The 22,942-nt window shown below is 44.6% G+C and overlaps 1 protein-coding gene across 1 annotated transcript in view; it reads left to right on the forward strand.

The window, feature by feature from the left end:
• Nucleotides 1–13,538, forward strand: part of T265_04559 (hypothetical protein) — a gene marked incomplete at both ends in the record, with an annotated part of 41,036 nt that extends 27,498 nt beyond the window's left edge. Inside the window, 3 exons of the mRNA XM_009169323.1 lie at nucleotides 4,384–4,597; nucleotides 11,598–11,918; nucleotides 13,211–13,538. Of these exons, the coding sequence (XP_009167587.1) occupies nucleotides 4,384–4,597; nucleotides 11,598–11,918; nucleotides 13,211–13,356 (681 nt within the window). The remainder of the gene's footprint in view (nucleotides 1–4,383; nucleotides 4,598–11,597; nucleotides 11,919–13,210) is intronic.
• Between the last annotated feature and the right edge of the window lie 9,404 nt (nucleotides 13,539–22,942).

Raw genomic sequence — 22,942 nt, forward strand, 5'->3', positions numbered from 1 at the left:
AATGCTTTGGATATCAACTGACTATATGAAGCCAAATATATCTAGTTTGAGCTTTGGTTATCTTACTAACTAACTATCTTACTAACTACTTACACAAACTCGAGTAACATCGTAAGTATGCTGTTTACGGCAACCTTGGCAGATTTCGCACTTCGTCTTAATCAGGGTGTGGACTGCCTGTGCGCATAGGAGGATAATCACATGGAGAACCTACCAAATAAGACACCAGCCAAAGGATACTCGTACATTGTTTTCATCAAACTTTATGGGTTTCGCGATGCATTGTGATTGATTCACATGCTCCAGTAGAACGCTGTAAACGTTAGTTTGGATTGAATCTAATTTGCGTTAACCCATTTGGAGGTGTTTTGTTGATCAGTGGCATCGATTTTTCCAGGATCTATGTATTAGGTGACACCATCAACAGTCCATCATTTGAATCTGCAAGTTTCCATCAAGTCCTCAATTAGCTGATATAATGTTGGGACTTCTGTGTCCAATAGTGAACCACATCGTCATTCGTGTCCCTACCCAGTGCTCTGACAGCGTTATTTCGGATTCATCAGCAGCACTTATTACACAACAATCAGAGATCATCTGCTGATTGCCCCGAACGGCTGACTGAAGTGACCCTTGGTTGAACTGCAGTAGCAGTGAAACACCACCACTGGCTCAACTATTGATGACTAAGCTGAACAGGCTGAATGTTGCTGCGTTGGACCGTTATACCGACTAAATAGCCCGGTACTGAGTTATCCTGAACCAGTGGATTCTAACATAGCTTCTCGCACGTTTTTGTCACGCTTGTTTGCCAGTGATAGTAATGATCATCTGTTGTGATTCTTATCTGAGAGTTTTTCTAGGATGAGGAAACTAGTATTTTCTTGTTGAGAGTTTTCTAACGAGGAACGAAAGATTAATGTACCAAGTTTTAATGCCGTGTCGAGTTCCTCGTCCTCTTTTCCTTGTTTCGCTTCACCGGCTGTGGAGCGCATTACAGAGTATAGACTAGCGATGCTGCACTGGTAGCTCGCGATATGAGCGCTTTCTTCTATTGCACTTTATTCTCCCTGAAGAAATGTAGCATCGGCGCGTCTCTCTTGACCACTCTGTGCGTACATGGCGCACACGGCAACACAGAATACATAGGACAGTTTGGTTCCACTAGAAGTGTTCATTTAGGTCTTTCCAGTACCGGTCACTGAGGCAAGTTTGGTGCGAATTAACCATTTGCTAGCGAACGTCTGTGTATTGGTTATCCAATACAATATCTGAATATTCAACGAAAACCTTCTATAGCGGTCTAAGATAACTTTAAGTTGTTTTTACAGATAGTCTTATGCAAAGCCAAAGCAGCTTTTAGCTGGAAAACCGAGGGACACTTACTCTGACTGGTGCGACACACTGGTCATCGGCTCGAGTTCTAGGTAACATTTGGTATTCAAGGGACCAAGTGACCTGATTATTCCAAAGTGGATTGTTGTGGACCACAGTCCTCCTAATGCCTCCTTAATACCATGAACCCGAGTTTAGATAGCCGCTTGATACCCTGATGCGATTAGCCAATGAACGTGCGAATCAGCTGATCTATCAAAAACTGATGTGCATAGGCATGCAATGTGCAACCGAAACGGGTTGTTTACAAAGCTCACGTGGAACGTTCTGGGCAGGTCAAAAGCGGTACTAAAAATAGAATTCATCTGTCAAGGCCAAGTGAAAAACAACCAGTTAAACCTATCTCAACGGAAACGGTTATTTCATTGGCTGTTGTGTAGTCCAGTTACGTTTGGAGCTGGTTCTCCTAATGCGCATGTTTGCCTCGTCGTGTATAAAAACACAACCAGGTACCCGTGACTCGAAAGGCCCTTCAAACTTTCTGTAAAATATTTCTAGCGGATGGTTTACTTTCCGCGGTTCTCAGTAGGCGTGAGAGAGCACAGCAATGCCCATCATCTGTGTAACGAAGGGACTGAACCTTACAATGGTGTGACGGTTTGCGTACCTTTGTGACCCATTGAGCTATACTTGGTGGTATCCGTGCAGCACTCGGTCTTTCATACCGAGCTGGTCAATACTTAGGGGGTCTGACCAGTACAGTCTCCTGGCCATCCGTGTTGGAGACTGGAACATGCGTACTGAATTGTTGTTTAAAAATGGTTATGCACTTGTATTTTCTGCCAAACACCCCTGCTTTGCGGTCAGGCTTTTGAGCTAAAAGCTTTGATTGATGACCCTAGTCATCCTTTTGTCTAGATCTGGACGCCAAGGCAGTATACCAGCCCACGTACAACCGTGACATTTACAACTAACAGTGACCTCGTGCCACATCGGCCGTTGCATGATGTCACCAGCCTGGTAGCCTTACTTGCTGCATACAACAGGGCGGGTAAGCGGAAACGTCACTGCTGACGCCACAGTTCTTACACTTTCAAGTTTTACCCCTTCTGTCCTATCCCACTCATGTTTGAAGGGGGACGAGATCGCCCAAGTGGTTAGAGCGCGAATTTACTGACCGGAAGATTCGTGGTTCGAATCCCACCTACGCCATCCGACTTCCCTGTCTAGGTTTGGGCAACCTGGCATTATCCCAGCCCTCGTGCTTCCTTCGGGTGGCATGGCAGCTAGGCACCGGAAGGGTGCTACAGCTGAACGCTTTTTGAATAGTTTCTCCGCATGTCCGAGCACTAGGACTGGGCGCTTTGTTCACCGTGCTTCACTTGCAGCTACAGCTTCTATACGTTTGACTTCATTAACAACCCTAAACACTTCAAAATCTGTTTTCAAACCCCTAAAGCCAATCTATTTAGCTGCTTTTAATGTTTGCATACCGAAACAGGCAGGACAACTAATGGATCTTGCTCGTACGCAGGACGTCCTCTGCATTAATGTATTTTGTCTGTCTGAAACAAGGGTACAGGACGCAGGTGCCTCATTTGAGCTGACTACTCCCCTGGCCCTCTTCCATTTTCCGGCTGCATCACTCTGTTGATGCGTAGGCCACTGCAGCTGGACACGCCGGCGTGGGTATTGTGTCGAAGAACTAAATGGAAGCGTCTCTACTTGATTTGATACCCATCGGTAGTCGCCTCTACTCGGTTCGTTTGGCAACGTTTCTGAGCTAATCTCGAGAAAGCGAGGTCCACCTATCGTGTTTATTGTATCTGGTTACGCTCTAACAGACTGTAGCTCTGAGTCTGCCATATACAGTTTCTATGACGCTCCTAATGCTTTCTTACAACGAGCCAGAGGCTCAGGAATCTTTGTAGTTGCTGGTGACTTGCACGCCCAGTTGGGAAGACTAAGCGCTGCTGATGCCTGATTAAGTGGTCGTCTTGGGTTGGGTAGGAGACGCACAGACAACGAAGAGCGCTTGGTTCAGATGTATGTCGATCACAGACAGAACCAATCTTCGGTACAGCCTCAGTAGCTCAGTGGGTTAAGGAACTAACTTACGGACCGGAGGGTCCGTGGTTCGAACCTAACCTCAGCATCTCGACTGCTCCTTTCTAGGCTTGGGCAGAGTCGTTCTTTAAGATAACTTTGATGTCGAACGCAACGTATGGTTACCTTTTTGGTGATTTTCATAGCGTTGCACTATTTCGGAAATTTACTTTCGACACCAACAGAATAATCGTTCTTCACTTTTAGATAGTCAGTGGGCTTACAATGAGTTCACCTTTTGCGATAGTTGTGATCATGCGTTCGTCTCTTCCTGGTTGGTACTTTGTTGAGCAATGTTTGAGAATTCTCGGTGCTGTTCCTGTATGGCTGATCCCAAAACCGATCAGGCATCACGGCAATTCCCGACGTTTGCAAACCTTTGTTGTTCTTCGGTCCCCAGGTGAAATGTAATTCGCAGTTTTTCCGTGACCGGAAGAAAACTTATTCGAGTCAATTCAGAGTTCTCGTGGAGTTTTTTCCCTCGGTAGCTTGTAACATGCGGGGTAGGTGCCGGACGGGCACTGACTGTCACACCTTAAGTATCACTCCCAGCTGTACCTTCGTCGCATGTTGATCCAAGTGTCTTGCCCAGTTTTGTACATGTTACCAATTTCCTTTCATTTCGATTGTTGTAGCCCGTGAACACACTACTTTACTGAACCCACAACTACTCTATATACGCTTCCGCACGGACGTTTTGGTCCACCTGGTGTGTGTCGTTTTTTCCTGGTAATGGATAACGACGCGAGTAATATTCGGTCTGTCGCATATCCGGTTGATGAAGAGCTTCCGAGTAGGAAGAAACCCTGAGTCGCTGTTAAGTTTCTTGTAGTGGGGGTCCTATTTACGGCCATCTAGCTCACCCGAACTGATAATTTGGCATCGATCCACCAGGTCGAAGTTAATAAATTTTGTACTCGCATCCCTTTACTGCCGTACTAGAATTACCCATCGGATATACTTCTATCCCCTCCCGTCCATCGTCGCGCTACGGAGATTCATTTCATGTCTGTGGTCAAAGAAGCTGACGCCCTGAAACATCGAAGCCAAGTGATGAATCAGATGCAAGCTCGCGACCACCACCAGATTTGGACGGGAATACTCAACTACAACTTCCAGCAGTATTGGGACATCAATCGACGATTAATGGAGCCTGGTCAGTAGGCATATTACATTCATGCTATTGATCACCTGGTAATATTTCATACTCTTGATCAGTGCTGTGATCTGGCGTTGAAAAGTCAACTAAAAGATCTTTTTTCTAACTTGTGGAGAGTACTTTTAAGGGGTGGCCAACAGGTGAGCACATTCCTATGAGACCAAGCCACTCACACTATGAGGTTGTATTAGTGGTGTGGTTTCGACTTTTGATTTTTTTTTACATTGTATTGGGTCTTACAACTCGGATACTTGTACGGATTTACCACTAAGCGGGTTTAACTCTCCTTGGAGTTAATTGCTATGTAAAGACTAGACAGAACCTCTAACAATCAGACGATTGCGCGCACAACCTTCTCACGCATTGTCCTTTAACACGTGCTTTCGTCGTTTATTTTTAAACTATCATATTTTATTCATCAGCCGCTTTTGGTTGGTCATCGTGTTTCAGTAAGTGTTTTGTTGCTCAGAATCTGTACTCCAGTCAACTGGCTTCACCAGCACAAAGAGTGAGATCAGCTTACGTTTGAATGACATTTGTCTGTTTGTGTTTGATTTTGTCTAGAACATCTGGGTTATGGTGGCTTGGAATCATCCGGGGGGAATACTATTCATTCAGTCCCTCAGTTCACTAATTTGCTCATCCAGTACTGCTTGGAACGTGGCCGGATGGTACCTTAGTACCTTAGTATCTATGTTAACAGCTGCATACCAACAAAATCACGTACAGCTTAGAGTTACCCATAATCTCACACGCAAGGAGTAACCTGAACTAACATGATTTATGTAAATGAGACACACACAACAGCAACAACACCACCACCACGGACAACGACAACGGAACGATTTAAGGTCGCGGGGATCTTGGTAATCAGTCTTAATTGAAAAGCTCTCCTGTATTTGTTGCAGTCTTGTTTCTCTTTGCACAAACGATTGGGTGGTAGTATTTCGTCAGTTGGCGTGACCTGCCTCCAATCTGTTATAATTCATTTATAAACAGCATGGTTACGAACATAAAAACTAAATCCAAGCGGTATATGTGGAAGGGTGTGTAGGAGAATATTGGGTAAAACGAAGGAAGCGTTTCATTTGAAGGCGTACCACCAAAGTATGTAAGAATGTTTGGTGTGGAAACGCGTGTAAAATGAAGAAAGGACAAATAATGCTCTTCAGGGCGCGGTGAGCACTAGCACAGTCAAGACTCGCACATCAGGCGCAAAGTTTCAGTCATATTAGATCAGTTTGAAAGTCAATGGCAAGAATAAACACTCAACGCTGTGTACCACGTGTAAAATGGTGAGCAAACACAAGCCTCTGACTGTGCCCAGTCCAAGTCCAATAAAAGTCTTGGTGGTTAAATATCCGAGGAAACACTAGTTCTGTAAACACAGGTCATTGATTCGACAGGGGCGAAGCGGTCCACTATCGTAAACCATGACCGTCAACACTATAATGTAGACTATCGCCCCAAGCGCCCACCACATCTTCCTTGGTGTTTACACATGCACCTTGGGCTCAGATTGCGATGCGCTCTCCGCTGCATCGGGACTGTTGCACTCAGACTTGGGATACCAAGTACCCCATGTTGTTTAACGGCGTGTATGTAGTTGATCGGGGTGTCCGTCGGTAGACGTAGCCAGCCACGAATATAGTGCCTGAGGTAGTTGTCCAACCTTTTGAGCGTGTTTCGGTGGACTTAGCCGAGCACGAGCAAATATGTCGGTTTCCGTATCAGGTAGTTCCTCGTGATCTCCATTTTTTGAGCGGCTTCAACGGGGCACGCGTCACCTCATCGAGAAGCTTGAGCAGGTGCTGTCGGTGGTTGAAGACCCCCTTTTTCCTTCGAAGTAAAGGGAATGCCCAAATATGTTACGGAATCTGTCGAACCCGGAGGAGCAATGAGTTTCTCGGCGAAGCAAAATGGTTTGACTGAGACTGCTGTCGCCCGATGTTTCCTTTCCCCATAAATCACCATCACTTTCGTCTTTCGGGCGTTTATTTTCATGCCAGCTCTTCCCACCTTGACCGCAGCGTCTTCCAGCCTCTCTTCAAGGCGAGCTTGATTTTCTGCACACACGACACAGTCGTCATCGAAGTCAAAACCATCTACTAGGGTGTCATGGAGCCCAGTTGAGGCATCGACAATCCAAGAACCTCATCCATTACCATGAGGAGCAATAATGGGAAGAGTAAATCTCCTTGCCTCACACCTCTGTGGCAGTGAACTTCAGAACTGAGGAAAACTGCTACATCATTCTTATAAGACTATGTGATGTATCGAACTAGAGATGACGGTGCTCCAAACGCCTCGGCAGATCTGACAATTGTGTCATGCGAAACCGAATCAAACGCTTTTGAGATATCGACAAACGCCAAGCCGAGGTTAGAAGCAGTCACTGAAGAGTGACGAAGCAGGGCATGTAACAGCGATGTAGCTTCCAAACAGCCGTTTCGATGCAGAAATGCAAACTGAATTGAGGGCAGTTGCAATATACGGCTCCAGCGATCTCCAAGCACTTTATGAAGGCAACAGATAAGAATGGATGACACGGAGATCGGTCTCAGTTGATTCGGTGAAGTCGGATTTGGGACCTTCAGAACTATGGCAATACTGGCAGGACACAGATGTGGGGGGAAAACTCCTAGATGATAACAGTAAGTCGAAATACTCAGCGAGCACGTTAACATTGAACCGGCGGAGCATCCTGGGCGTGAGCTTGTCCAGGCCTGGGGACGAATTGCCCATTAAACAGATCGTACGGCCGACTTCCTCTCTTGTGATTGGCTCGATCAGACTACAATAGGATGGTACTATTACGCGACTCTGCCGGCTATCCACGTATTTCGGAGCTGAGAACACCTGTTTCCAATACTGCTCGGTGTCTAGAAGTAGGCCGCAGTTACCTTTGTATAGATCTTTCCATGACCCATTGAGCACAGCAGATGCTGCATCTTTCCTTTTTTGGTGGTATAGGGTCTGTATGGCGGCGTAGTTGGCTCGGCGGATCTGCTTTCGGTTGACCGGTACACGATGGGCTAGCTGACGACGGCGTCAGGATACAGTTTTCCAGGTGTGTGGAAGTGTCTTGGGGCATGGAGGTCCAGAAGCGACGGGACTTGCTCCGGTGTCATGATGTCAGATTGCAACCCTCGGGCAAATACCAGAAGGTCCACACTAGCAAGCGAACAGTCAGAACGGGATCCCAAGAGTGATACGACGCAATCCGCTAGATGCTCTAGTAATCGGATTCTGATGACTAGGCCGCTATTTGACTGATGGTTGGTCAGTGCCAGTAAATGATGATTCGTCCTGTTGGGCTTGCCACTTGAGCACTCGTAACCTGGTTTTAATGCTGATAGCCGATCGACCAGGGAAAATACTGCTCCAGTCTCGTGAACAGCGCGGTTTGTGTGTCACAAGACGGATACAAATTGCCAGCCAGGTGCAAGACTGATTGTGACTGTTGTTGGGACCAGCGGACACCGGGATTCTCCACTCGGTCAAGCTTATATGCATTATACTGTGTGTGTGCCGGCTGGTTAGACTCAGGGCAGTCTTCATCGGAAAAAGCCGGCAACTGTCCGTACAGACCTATTGGGCGACCACGTTCGTGCCAACACTTTTATGGACGTGAACTCGACGGCAGGCTAGCAATCCAGCTTTCGATTTGTAGCACTTGCCACACTCCTCACATGTGAGCCCCACGAGTATCCCGTGTACTGGTTGGAACTGGTGTGTAGAAGCCAGATGATTCGTATTGTGCCTTGTTGAAAGTAACCAGCATAGTGGGACCAAACAGATTGGTTAGCCCCGTCGGGAGTTGCTGAACTCCTAGCACACCTGGACTGACGTCCGGCTACCCAGCCGGCACCACAAAGGTGGTTCAGTGCGTCGATTAGAGGGTGTTTCACTACAATAGCTCTCATAATCGTCGTTTTGTGTGTCTACTCGCCGGTGTGGCAGAAGAAATAGCATAGAAAAGTTTAGGGCAACATTCCGTTTTTTGTGTGTGAAAAATGCACCCGGTGGTTAGTTTTCTTGGATATTATCACACGAAGCAGGACAACATACCTAAAAGACCTTTTTCTGTCTTACTCCTGCACTTCTAGTCAGGATTCCTCTCGGCAAACTGTACTCATTGTGACGTCACTGAGCGAACAAGCGGCGTGATTTCTGGCGTCTTCGGGGTCTTCACTGTGGTCCATATTTAATTCCTTCTTACGGGTTATTAGCAACTGAGCTCTATAACTCTCCCCCGCTTACATAGTAACCTAACTGGATATTACACATCAACGATATCAGCTACTGCCTCCGATGCGTAGCGCCCGACCCTTTTTCACTGGTCACCAGTGAACGCAATTGTCTCAGCTGTATCAACCGCACAACATGTACACCGTTTAAATCTGGCCCTGGTGATGGTTCTTATTCTCTGATTCCGTCCGTCAGACGAGTCATAGTAAGCGCCCTAAAGAAGGAATTATCTTAAGTACTATACGGTGGTTTTTCATCTCCCTGTTGTGCTGTGCTGTTCCAGCCATCATCTAAGTGTGTGAAAGTTTGTCTAGGCCCAGAACCGTCAGAAAATGTAACCTGGTCACTTTTTTGTGTTGAAGCTACTTGTAAAAACTAATGCGACGTAACAAAACCGTAGGAAACCCGAAATACCGTCAGGTAGACCAAGCGTAGACAGGAACAGCTGGTGATTAAGCACTGAGATATGAACGTGATTGTTCTTCTTTGGAGCCTATGCGATGAAGCCAGAAGATGTCTTCGCTCACCATCGATTACCCACACAATGCTGTCACAAAGCATGTTGAGCAATAAACACACCCGTTCAACGAAATCCTGTCCTCTGCACGGCGGTGCCGACCGATGTAGTTCTGTTGACTTGCTACACATAAACTCTGAAGTTTATGACATGTACCATATAAGAGACCACCACTCAACACTGAGCAAACACCACACCTTCCTGCAAGTGTCTAGTCCCATCGTGTAAGTTATCCGGAATGAACATTTGTATAATGGTCTATAACGAATTTCAACATCAAGTTTATATCTGAGTATTCATATTATGGGCACTTTTGTTTCAGTGATGGGTCGGCTTCTCCAAACATGGTTTCAATCTTCTCAGCATGTGGCTACAATAGTGCGCAACTTGCAGATAAATGCATCCTCTTTCCACTGAGCCTTTTTTCTCCTTTGGTGTCTGGATATCAACTCTGGATTGCATCTGTAAGGGTCTGTTTAGTGTGGCGAGAAACAGCAATATGACGCTAATTGCTTTTGACGTCGCGTGCACTAATTTCGGTTGCTTGTATGTTTTATGGAAACGATATGGTAAACTGGATTTTCGTGTAATCAGTTTGTTCTGCCCTCACGACACCGATGATTCCGCCCAGGCAGTTTTACAGTGTCTTGCCATCGCTTGTTCGACGGGTTGCTTTTCATACTACTCAAACAACCGGCGAGTAAGCAATTATTTTAACACCTCAACAACCGCTCCACGCGTCATTTCCCTGGGAACTTCTAGCCATTTCTGTTCGAGCGAAGCATGGGAGCTGATAAGCACCTGATACAAAATCAACGGGGTTTTCCAATGGCGGGATTTGAAATACAATATAGGTAGGTTCGTATTCAAACGCCGACCTGAGTTTTATTTTTTTACGTGTCCACAATGCGTGGACCACTGGAGGGCTGCGCCTACATGTAGTAACCAACGGTCCACATATAGCTGGACGTACCACTACGGATTAGCCTTTGATTTCGATGAAAGCCGGAAGGAATAAGATCGGCTTGCAAGCCTGGAGAGGCTTTTGCAGCCTACAGTACAACGTTAAGGAGACCGAAATGTGAAATGTATAGACTTAGCAAAAGTAACTGTTGTTGATTGGCGGAATAGTTTTCGAAATTTATTTCCCGAAAGTCATTGTTGTAGTTCAGCAAACAGGTGTTTCTCTTCTATCAGACTGGAACGATTGTTTTTGGATGACCCGTGTTTGAAGGCGATGAAATGCCGCAGAACGCTTCTATGATGCGGTTTCTAAGAAGCGTTGCAGAAAAACCGAGAACACTTGTGATGAGATGAAGTGAAGTGAGCACACATGGTAATCCATAGACAAGGCAATCGTCTACAAAACAAACCGAACTACTTGGATTGAAAGACATCGTCACAAGCCTGCTCAAATGATACAACAACAGAATTGCATTGCAGAAGACGCATTCAGGCATATTCTTTTTGCAGAAGCTTGCCGCTTAATCCTGATAACATTTGAACAGTCGGGCAATATTGAAGAATTAGCATGCTCAGATATCTCACGCAATCAGGCACATTTCAGAATTCGTCATTTCTCGGTTGGCTTTGGTGGAACTCACACTTATGGTCACTTGGAAATTGTGGTGTTGAAACACTATGACATACAATTTACTTTCTCTTATGTTGAAGGGTTACTTATTCCCTGGAATGTATTGTTATGTATAGCCTCCTTGATAAGCGGTACATTTGTGGGTATTCACGAAAAAAAGAGCCCTCGCAATAATTCCGTTGCAATGTGGTTCTAAATATTTGTTATATGGTTGCTGACAGTCTAATTGGCTGTTGTATAAGGTACCTTATTTCCTTTACTCGATTCAATCAAGTGCCGTCCACGTGGCTATTTTTTGTAATTCTCCCTGTTTAACTTGCTCCCCATTGATTTTTTTGACGATATTCTTTGAGAACACTGTCCCTGGAATCTAGAGGACAACTACGTTCTGTCACGCAATGTCTTCCAAAGATGTAATGTGTTGTTTGGTTGTATCGACCCGACATTTTATCTTTTTTCACCTGATACGTTAGTTTTACACGTGGCACGCAATCTTCAGAACACAATACACACGTGGCCCTTGCCTAATTCCAGTGTTTTTGTGCGCAATGTGATTATGCTATTAATGTCCCACACATAGGCTCTGCTTAATACTCACCCTAATTTGGCCATACTTTGTCCACGCGCCTTTTCAGTTGTTCACACCGCTCCTGAGCACCATTCCCCAAGCCGTTCGGTTTCTGCGGTCACCGATAGTGATACGGATCCCATCGCGGGCACCAACACACATTCTAGACGCAGCACGACCACGCCACCGCAGACACTGAAAACTTTTCGCCACATTCCATGTCGTCTATATCGAGCCGGAAAAACACGGGCTGATTGCTCTACAGGATACATACAAAAACGTATACCACCTTGTACTAGCGACGGCGTGTATCTGACTGTTTTGGACGTTACCACGAAACTGCTTTCTGTAGACGATAATAGTGATAATAGTAGCCCCGCAACTTCAGGTACGTTGATCGCTAACTTGTCTCTCTGAAATGGAAAAAAATGAATTCTTATCACCTTGTCATGCAGGCCAGACTTGGGACGTCTGCCTCAACTCAGTGCGGTACGGGCGATTGCGCTTTTTGGTGTTTGATTTGGTTTCCCGCTGATGAATTCTGGTAGGCAAAACCTGCATACTGTCAGCAAAGGCGCGTTCGCTAAGTACTCCTACCCGCCACCATTTAATCACGTAGTGTGCATCTGTCAAGTGGGATAACATTGATAGTGCGGATGAGATTTTCGTCTAGTCATCGCTGTTTTCAGTTAAGATTTAAGACCCGTAGACAGCACCAGAGGGAGTGCTGGTAAGGATCCATACTCGATCACAGACAAAATAAAGTGCTCTGCTCAGCTGATACTGGCTGGGAGAGTTTGATTCATGGTCATTTCGGTGGCCTTATTCGTATATATTTTTCACCTATCGAAGCCGCTATTTTTAGTAGTCGACCAGCTTATACCAGTCCTTTTTCTATGACCCCTGCCTACTTTTAAGCAACATGGAACTCTCCTTTTTGTCCTTGCATGAGCAATGAACTTTGACGATATATTGTGTGGTTTTTCCATACAAAGCCATCTGTTTTTGTGTGAAGTTGTGGTCGTATCCCGAAAACCTCGGCTACACGAGCATCTTCGTCTTCATCAAGACGTTCGCTTGATGAATCCAGAGAAGCACGAAAATGCTTGTGAAGTTTTTTTTATTCAGACGCTTATCTAATGTTACAAGTCTTCTCGTCCAAAATCGTAACAGAATTGCGCTCTTTCGTGCACTGCTTTTAATCTGCCCGCGTTTTCGATCCGTCATGTATAATGTCAGTATTTGGCGACATTTTACTCAGATATTCTAACCTCACTTACGTGATTTGTTCTTCCAGCATTTCGCGCGAACTTCGCTTGATAGTTTCGCTACTATAGGATCGAATAATACGTATTCACTAGTCCTTTCAGTTATGCATGTGTTATTCATGTGCTTTGGAATTTCGACTTTCCGAATGCAACAATAACGAAAACCCTGGAAAAAAACGCCACCATGATAGCGTTTTCTTGAAGTGTGGTTCTTCGCGTTGTGTCATGCGGTGTGCCACAACTTTGTCACCGATTGGATTCACACAACTATATCAATGCCCTTTCGGAAATAACCGGTTTTTGAGTTACCTCACTGAGGTTAATTGTTTGAGGAAGATATACTGTTTGATGTCCCACTCATAAGAACTTTCGAACTCACTAGTTCAACTATTGTTTTGACTTTGTTTTCCAGAATACGTATTTTTACTCCACGGAATTTGTCTACCACTCGACGCTCCTATCCAGTGGATATGTGAACACATGGCGTACGCGGATAACTTTGTTCACATTGTTGCTTGGCCTCGATCTCGCTTCAATCGTGCCGTACTTTCTGCATGACACTTACCACACACACCCATAGAACATGTAACATTATCCTGCTCCTTTCGAACTGCTTCTTCTCATCAGTTTGTGACTTCTATTTTTGTGGACAAGATACGTACCAATTTCAGTGTCCACTTCAAACAAATTGACCGGGACCCAGTCGCGTCACCTTTAGCAGTCCCCCCCGTTGAGAAGTTCAGGCTGTCCCGGACGGTTAGACTAAATCACATCACACTGCTGATCTCACGTAATTTCGATGAGCGACCTGCTTTTCGAAATAAGGCTGATTTTCGCCGAAAGTTGTTCCTATTGGGTGAAAGGTGACTGAAAAACCCGGTGAACCAACTGAGTCGAGTTTGCTTAGTTCTACAAAACACCCATTTTTGTGATAATGTGGTTGGTAGTTGGTTAAAAATGTACACAAGTTCCAAAATGGTTAGGTGATCCCCACAGAACCGTGGGCTACTCGAGGAAGCACGCTAGGCTTGTTTCTACTGTGACGCGTTTTGTGCTCCAGGCTTTCGTTATTTTGCGTTTGTTTGTGCCGTTTGTGTTCAGTAGCATCACAATGGGCTGGCTTGCCACATCTGATGAAGATTGTTCGCGTAGGATATTTACAGATACATAGATGTAATGAAACATAGTGAAGATCACTTTAATGGAATTCAGGTCAATGAATTATAGTACAATGCAATACACATAAAACACGTTCGGGATAACGGTGAAGCAAGCGTGGAGGTTCGACTTTCAAACCGGAGGACTAAGTGCCAGTCACCTATATGGTTGGCCCCATACGATGATGAGAGAGAGATGGTCATCTGCGGCACTGTTTTAGGTTGAAAGCTCCAGAATGTTCAAGATGTTAGGACAGATCGTCTCCAGATATAGACGTTAAATGAAATACAAATTCGTTCCACTTTGGCAGAATAGAAACCAACATAAAAAATTCATACGAGTACGTAAATTAAATTTAACGTACAAGTAGATACAAACGCTCACTAAAGCCAGATACATTAAGCAGAGAACCAGTGAAGTCTTCAGTAGGTGTGGGCTCGGGTACATACCAGAAGTACAGGGAGGATTGTTCACTACCAACTCAGTACTATCATACTAAACGTCATACGGTATCGTTTCATTACGAATCATTTAACGGGAGCCTGAGTCGTCCCCGATTTGCTTGTACTCGTTTACTTTTATGCGAGTACTTCTATAGACAAGGTAAATCAATGAGATCAGCTCATAGGCAGTCTGCTGAGGGGATCGGCGGTCGTTATACTGAGGTACCCGACTATGTTTCGTTTTACTCATCGTTCTCTGCAACGTGGGGTCGTCAAATAGATTACATGTAGTCAACTATGTTCGATAAAATAATTACTACCTCTTTGCTCAGGTCTGAACAAGAGGACTCGTCGGTTCTCTCTCAAACACACTAACTAAACTCTGTTGCCTTGTTCGCAGTCCTCTATAATAGGAACAAGACTGGTTCTAATCTGTTCATCTGACTACAAGAAAGAAACGATTGATCTTCTCACGGAAAGGTAAACAGGCAAGGCGGAATCCGGGCTTACGTTGAGTTAGTTGCAAGGCATTACAGTGCAGATCCCAGATCTAACAACTTCGCGTATACACACGAACTATACAGTGGTTTCTGGTGCACAAACCAGGTTTCCCTTGAGATCTGCCTTCGACGTAATGAAAATCAGCAACCTACGGTTAAAACGACACTTCCTGTTAGTTGAAGAATTAAAGCGGCCGAAAATGTGACTCCACTTTGGTTCTTGTGGACGGCGCGTCTGAACGACAACCGTCCATAGTGAAACTGTCATTTACGTCGTATGATTCGAACCTACCAAGTTTCAGTGATAATGAGGGTAGGTTTTTAAACCCGCAATACTTGATCCATAAATGGGACTGTGTCCTAATTTATCCTAAAGAATCATAGACCTTTTTTGAAATTCCGTCACTGATTGAGCCGGAACTTATGCAACATATAAACTTAAGATGAGCCTAGAGATTAGGAGCACTCATCACAATTTCCAGACTTCTTTCAACCTTATAACTTTCAATGGATCGCCCGTAGGTATTCAGTTCACCTAACTAAACTTAGAGTATTACTAAGTTGAACAGAATGCATGCAACTGTAAGGTGGTAACCATGGTAACCCATTTTCTCATTTTTGCTGAATATGATAAATAAGATGATTTGCAATTCTTTGCGAATGACCTCAGGTTGATAAGTAAGACTGAGTCATCCTACAAGGCTGAACTGCTGCGCTCATATGCAAAGCTATATTACACGCTTACTGACGTGAAGGTGTCCGTGTGTTCTGTGAGAATACAGACTGATGTTCCGTTAATCAAGCTTCAGTTATACAAGGTAGGCTAAAGAGGGGCATTTTATCTGAGTGCTATGATGCTTTCTAAAATAGGTTCACACTGTCCACTACGACCGGGTAGAAACATCTTGAAGACTCAACCGGAGGCCCAGCATCTTCATATTTCTGTAAACAGTGGAGCTGTATCCTCCAGAGAAATGAAGCCCAGAGAGCTTTCAGTGAACCATTCGTTGAGATCAGGTTACTTTCGAAAGTCATGAATCCTGTGCTGAGGTCTCACGAGGTTTTACTAACCGTGTCCTTATAATTATTCCGCCTCTGCTGATACGGGGGTTAGACAGTGATGTCAAAAGTTGTAGGTGGCGCATCGGAAATGGAACGCTAGTTCCATAATCTACAATAGTGAAGTGTTGCTCCTGATTGCTCAACTGAGCTGCCAAAAAGAATAAACAGATTGTGTATCTTGAAATCTGGAACGTACCGACTCCTAGACAAACCTGATGGGCGGTCTATCCTCGTTTTGCTCCCTGACGCGAAACGACACGTCGGATTCGCAGTTACCCGTAGTATTAGTCATAAACTAGTAAGTCCAGTTGTTTTCTGAAAATCACCGTCTGACCTCCACTAGTGATGGTAAGATTTGTCATATCTATCAGTAACCAGTTCGTCACATCCGCACTTGGAAGAGAACAAGTTATACGAAAAGGTGTTGGACTCCTTCAGGTCTACATCTTGAATGACTGCCACTTTGTGTTAAGCAATTTTCGAGTGAACAAGGACGCTGTAACAAGATACTACAGCCTACGAGAAATACACTCATTTGCAAATCAATTTGGTTTTCATGAGAGACTCAACTGAATCTCTCGTTTATGATAGTCTACAACTGAAACATTAGGCGGCACATTCAGTTGTAGAATATCATAAGCCAGAGATTCAGTTGAGTCTCCCGTGAAAACCAAATTGATTTGCAAATGAGTGTATTTCTCTAAAAGGAACCTGGAGTTTTTCATGCTGCTTTATCCGATCTATTAGCTGTCTTGGACTCGATTGTGAAATGTTTCAGCAAATTGTGGTGAGTGTTCAAAGCTTCATCATTCGTTTATTTACTGCTGCCAGTTAGTTAGACAGCCGCGCGTTTGAGACAATACTTTTCAGCTAGATCACAGAAGCTGGGTGAGTGGTGTTCCTTCTATGGGAATAAATCGGCCGTCCAAAATGGCCTTCTCAGTGGGATGCCAAAGACAAAAATTTTGCGTTTACAATTGTTTCCACAAGGTGGGAATGAGAGTTCGTTCAGTGGTATGTGATAGCGGTGACTTTTCCGCTGATGATCTGACTCCGTCGGAAATCCGACCAAGTTTAAAAATTACCGACTCTATGTTACGATGATTATTCAGACAAGACAAAGGATTTAGGGTCATCACTTACAAAGAGTAACAAAAACTTTTCTCCGCACAGCTTTTATGTACCGTTTCCACACTACCTGTTACCTGTGATCTAAAACTTGTCAGTTCAAAGCAGGCAACAAAGTAAATCGGAAGCCGGATATCTGTTATATCCGACTGCTGTCCCCACTCTAGCGCCTGGTGCCAGAAAAGAACTCACCTACAAGAAACACAGCACCTCTATTGTAACAAGCGAGTGCGTGCGAGTGTAGAAGTTACAACGGTCCCGCGCTATTTAAGGTGCACATTCTGACATTGATCCAGGCTGTCTGATAGGCGTTTAGTGAACACCCATCAACATCGATCGTGCCTCTGAAATGCCTGAATACGTATCATAGTCGGCCATGGGTCTCTGGCGTACGTGAACACTCATCGGCTTTTGCTGAATTAACTAACTGACTGGATCGGATGCTCGCCGGTTTTCCTGCTGGGATTTAGGTGAAGGTTTTGTCAGTTGGTTCCAATCGTTCTGGGGTAACTTTCAAGAATCTGACCTTCCTGATAGTATCAAATAACTGTCGTATCGTAGGGTCGTCAGTAAAAAGAAGGCGAAAATTTCCCGGCAAATATCTATTGTATCCCTCTTTATTTTTTGAATTGAAACTCTTTCGAATATGTTATGCCTTGAATGGTAGCCAACTTAAATAAAAGTCTTGATTCAAAGAACACGATTAGTCATTCCAATGAGGTTTCAAGCACCAGGGGCGAGATGGCTCAGGTGGTTAGAGTGCGAATCTACTAACTGGAAGGTCCGTGGTTCGAACCCGACCTCTGCCACTCGACTTCCCCTGTCTAGGCTTGGGCAACCTGGCAGTATCCCAGCCCTCGTGCTTCCTTCAGGTGGCATGGCAGCTAGGCACCGGAAGGTTGCTACGGCTGAACGCTTTTTTTCTTTCGAGACTGATAAAAGTACAGCTACTGTACAAGTCTAATGAATATCCAAAAATTGACACCGATGGTTGATTCCCTGTGAGTTGGATTATGAGCAATATCAAATCAAGGAGGTGTGGTTATCAGCAGAGTTATTACGGAGATTGACTCAAAAGTTAGGAGGGATTGACCTACAGATAAATTTTGCAGTGGATGGTCAGAGAAAAAGGACTTGGTGATTGGAAGTACACCAGGTCTATCCAACTGGCTGGCCTTTCTAGCAGGCGCTTCTCGCGCTTAACGTACATCTGACAGTTGCGCATTTGGGGTAGGTTATCGTCAACTATCTGATGGTGTGATTGCACACAATTTCTTTACACACTGACCAAACTTTCGGACCTTGCATTCGCTTGTTCCAGAGTGACGTTAATTCGCTTCCTGTTTGCTTCTCCACAACTACAGTTGAGTTGTATATCTCCGACAGAAGAATTCAGTCGTATACAACCCCTAACTCTTTCACTTGCGTGCTGTTGTGGTGACATCAAAAGTAACGATTAGTGGCAGAAGAGGACTTCAGACTCAGTTTCGAGACCCATTATAAGTGCTTGCAGGACAGTTGTGACACGAAATGGTCCATATTTTACGCGAATGAATTCTAAGTCTTGCAATTTGATGTAGAAAATGTTCAACGTCACTTGAGCACTTATCACTTGAGGCTTTACTAAAGCATTGCAACATCCTTTAGCATGAATGAAACATCTTTTTTTTTGAATAAACGGGACAGCACGGGTCGTGTGCCTCCGCGTGCCAAAATAGCAAGATCCCTAATATCAGATTGATCATTTGTGAGAGCTCTGGCCAACAGAGTATCCCGGATTAGGAAAGGGATGGCGGCTTGTTCTGTAAAACTGGTGATCCACTTGCCTTTTCCACCAAAAATCGTTGCCTTGTGGTCAGGCTTTTGTGCCAAAGATTTGGTTGAGGATCCCAACCTTCCTCCTACCTAGGTCTGGTATCCCAGCCCAAGTACAACCATGAATTACACATTTACATCTCATGTTCTATCGGATGCCATATGGTGCCACCAGCCGCGTCGTCTTACCTGCTGCTGAAATAGGCTACTGTTACCGCCTCCCTTCATTCTCTTTCACATATCGTTTTCCATTTCCTCCACTCCATTATTAAGGCTTCCCTTGTAGGCTCATTACTTAGTTCTGATAACTCCGTTCGTCCTGTATCGCCTTAGCAATAAAATCTGCACTTCGTCGGGCGCCGAGATTCCAAGGAAAATCGAAATCAATCTTGGAACCTCGATATCCACGAAGTGCTGCTCGTCAGGGGTGACCGCTCTATCCATTTCAGTTTGATCTTGTGATTGACGAGGCAATAAGGTGAACACTAGAAGTTCCTACAAACCTACAGCTGACAGAAATCCTGCTGATCTGGAATATGCAGACAACATAATTTTCATCTTCGAATAGAGGGTCTGAGTGTTTTTGGATTAATTGACTAAGGTCGTCCCACCCTTTTGTATGCCCTTTGCCCCCACAAATCCTGAGATCTTGCTCCCGGACATGCAGTCGCTGGAACCACCACTTCTATCCAAAGGCATTCGAGGTTTACTTATTTCGAATGTTCCATTAATTTGGATTGTAGTGTGATAGATGAGGTCAAATCTGCAGAGATCGGGTCGCTCTGAATTATCCTTTGGCTTTAAAGCAGTATATTCCTGAACCGCAAGGGTCGTTCGTATCAGACTACAAAACGGGGGATTTTCAAGTACGGTTGTGAGACGTTTTCTATTCCAGCGGCAAATCTTCCTAAACCGTTGTCTCGGTTGGTGTCAGCTAATCCGCAGCGATGCATCTGGAAAGCGATTGATCAGTTGTGCAACAGGGACTTCCAGCAGCAAAACTTTCGGTGTTTTGATCATTTAGTGCACATTCAAACCCTATTTTGCCGAAGAGAGTGCTGTTTTCTGGCCCCGTTCAGAATGGTGCCAGCAGACCGATGATAAACGTTTGACCTGGGTGCGGGGCATGAAAGAGATTACAGCATGTTTAGGTGTTGTTGATGCAGCTCGCCTCTCAGGAAGGAGACAACGTAAGCTAAGCTCCCACTTGTATTGTTTTGAGACGCTGCAACATAGGACTACTAGTCGGCGTCAAAAGGCGTTCATGTTCACCTTCATTCCAGATTTCTCATTGGGGTGTGTGTAAGTGCAGCTATCTCGAGATGATTGTAAGGGGATAGCACTAAGTTCCTCTACTGTCCACTGTTACTCCTTTTTAACATCTGGCCTTTAAAAATAAACAAAGCCTTCGTGTTGAACACTGATATTATGCTGTTCATGACCATGACAATGGGATAAACGGGGAAAGTATCCCAAGTAAAATGACTATCAGCGTCTGCCGTATAAAAAATTCGGTACAATCTTGTATACTGATATACGTTTTACATCCTACCACTTCTTTATCTACTTGTACATGGACATTATCGACCACTGAGGCCAAATTATATCAGATCACCTGTAACCGGGATCCAAAAATTGTCAACAGAAACGTACCCTTACATTGCCGTTTACAGTGAGACTTTTCAATTCGACGGGAACTGGACAAACGGGCGGTAGTGCAGGTTACTTGTTGGTTATCAAAAAAGTGGAGTTCGAACGCAGTTCAATTAGTCGAAAACAAGGCAGAAGTGATGGCAAAACATTTGGCGGAAATAATTTGAGCTCAAGAAACTGATGCCAAAACAACATTAAAACAAAGTGAATGTTTACATCGACGCGAGATGGAAATCTTGACGCGGTTAAGCTAGAAATAGTTCATTCATCTTTGCCTATTTCTTGCTTCGATCTCGAAATTCAGACAGCATCAGCGAATGTCAACTTTTGTTTCCTAGGGGTTAAATTTTTCCATTCTACTGAAATTTGATATTGACTGAGTCTAAGCTAATTACGACACAGACGAATGCCATCATTCATTTTTGTTTTGATTGTGTATATGCGAAATTGTGGCAATCAGTAACCTTGCCTACGTTAGAGAATACGCAAGAGATGCGGAAAAAACAGCTGATCAACTGGCGGAACATCTGCCCCAACCGCAAAGTGCCATGGCGCTGATCATGATCGGGTTTTCAAAACCACAAGTTATTAGTTGCAAATATGTATGTAAATATATATGTATATGAACACGTATATATATACATGTATGTATGTTATTCATATATTTGTGCAAATATACACGTACCGTCACGAAAGTGTATGAAAATGGATGCAGGGAAGTTGTAGGAATAACATCACAAGCGACAACCGTGAGGAGGAGGAACGATAAAAGTGAAGAATCTATGAACGTGACATTGAGATACTGATGTTTAGAAAAGTCGAATGCCCCACCGCTTTATGACAACCGTTTCCGGCCGTCGTAACATTAGGATAGTTTTCGTTTACCGGAGTAATCTCCTGACCAACTTTCACTCTATTGCCTGGCGACAGAACATATGATAATTTTGCCACCCGGAAAACTTTAGGCATAACCTAGTGCGGATTCAGCTGGCTGCCTAGACTAATAGTGCGCATGCGTTTACAAATGCCGACAAATTCCTACGTATAACGCACGCCAGACCGATCCACTCTTTACAGGCAAAATCTGATGGTGCGCCAGGGGTAAAAAAATGACCAGCCAAATTCATGAGCAGCAGCATTTATCAAGAGGAGAGCTGCAATTGAAATAAAAGAATGACCCACAGGGGTTTTATGTTGACTGTTCAGGAGGAGTTTGAGACAGAATGGGAACAAACGCGATAAATGACGACGTCATTATCTCACTATCAAAACCAGCGTTGAAAAACGCTTACCTGTACAGTGGTTATAGCTGTTGCAGTTCCGACCGCCAGTATGTAAGGCGCTACATTCGCTAACCTGGAGGTGGTAGCGAATATAACTGATACGACAATACAGGTTTTCAGCAGACTTTTCGCTTCGGAAATCAAGAGGGGAGCTGTGCATTGAATGCAGTAGCTTGGATACATTCACCCCATTTAGTATGCTACTTACAATATCTCAAATTATTTATATGCATTTATGCGCAGCTGATTTTGAGGGTAATGAATCTCACACTTCGTAGTCGAGTCGTTATTTGACTACCCCAGATCTGTCACCATCGATCTGATGGTTGCGCAACAAGAGCTCTTTAAGGAGTTAAGTCGACTGGCTCAAGAAGTCTGCATCAAGCTGATGCCATGTCCGAGAAGAGTTATGTCATCTGCACACTCCATATCTGTGAGCGGACGCCCCGGGAGAACTTTGACTCCACAGGCTCTAAATGCTGGAAGTCAGTCTTCCATAATCATGACAGTCACGAAATTGAAGAGGAAGTGTGAAAGAGTACAGCTTTGCTTGATGTTCCTTTGATGTAGTGAACTCAGGTGAGAGCTCGTCGTAGAACTCTCACGTCCGTAAGAGTTGACGTACAGTGTCTTAAGGAGTGTCAAGAATGAACGGCAGTCTTGAACTGTGGCCCCTTACCGGTGACTGACGGCCATGTGATCCAGCTGGGTCCACGGTGGAGTTGCAGTTGGTTACACGATGCAAATTTTTATGCTAAAACTTCGTACTGACCAGAAACATTTGATGATCAGCCTATACTCGGAGTGGTTGCTTTTTTCGTTGACTGTGCCATGGGCATCGACTCCGGACCGAATGCCCAGAGCAGTTTCCATGGGACCTGGCTTAAGGAGCTCCCGATTTAAGGTTGCCAGTTTGACTTTGTGGTCGGGCTTGAGTGCTGCACTGATCCCACGGGTACGCCATCTGGAAATTCGTTCCACAAGGTGCAAACCCGTCAAGAATGCCAAAGCAAAGGATTCAGAACAAGTGCAACAAGACTCCTTAATCCAAGTAAACATATTGTAAGGCAATCTCGTAAGGCAGTTCATACTTACCTCTGAG

This window comes from Opisthorchis viverrini (assembly GCF_000715545.1).
Source record: "Opisthorchis viverrini unplaced genomic scaffold opera_v5_75, whole genome shotgun sequence".
In the NCBI taxonomy this organism is placed as follows: domain Eukaryota; kingdom Metazoa; phylum Platyhelminthes; class Trematoda; order Opisthorchiida; family Opisthorchiidae; genus Opisthorchis; species Opisthorchis viverrini.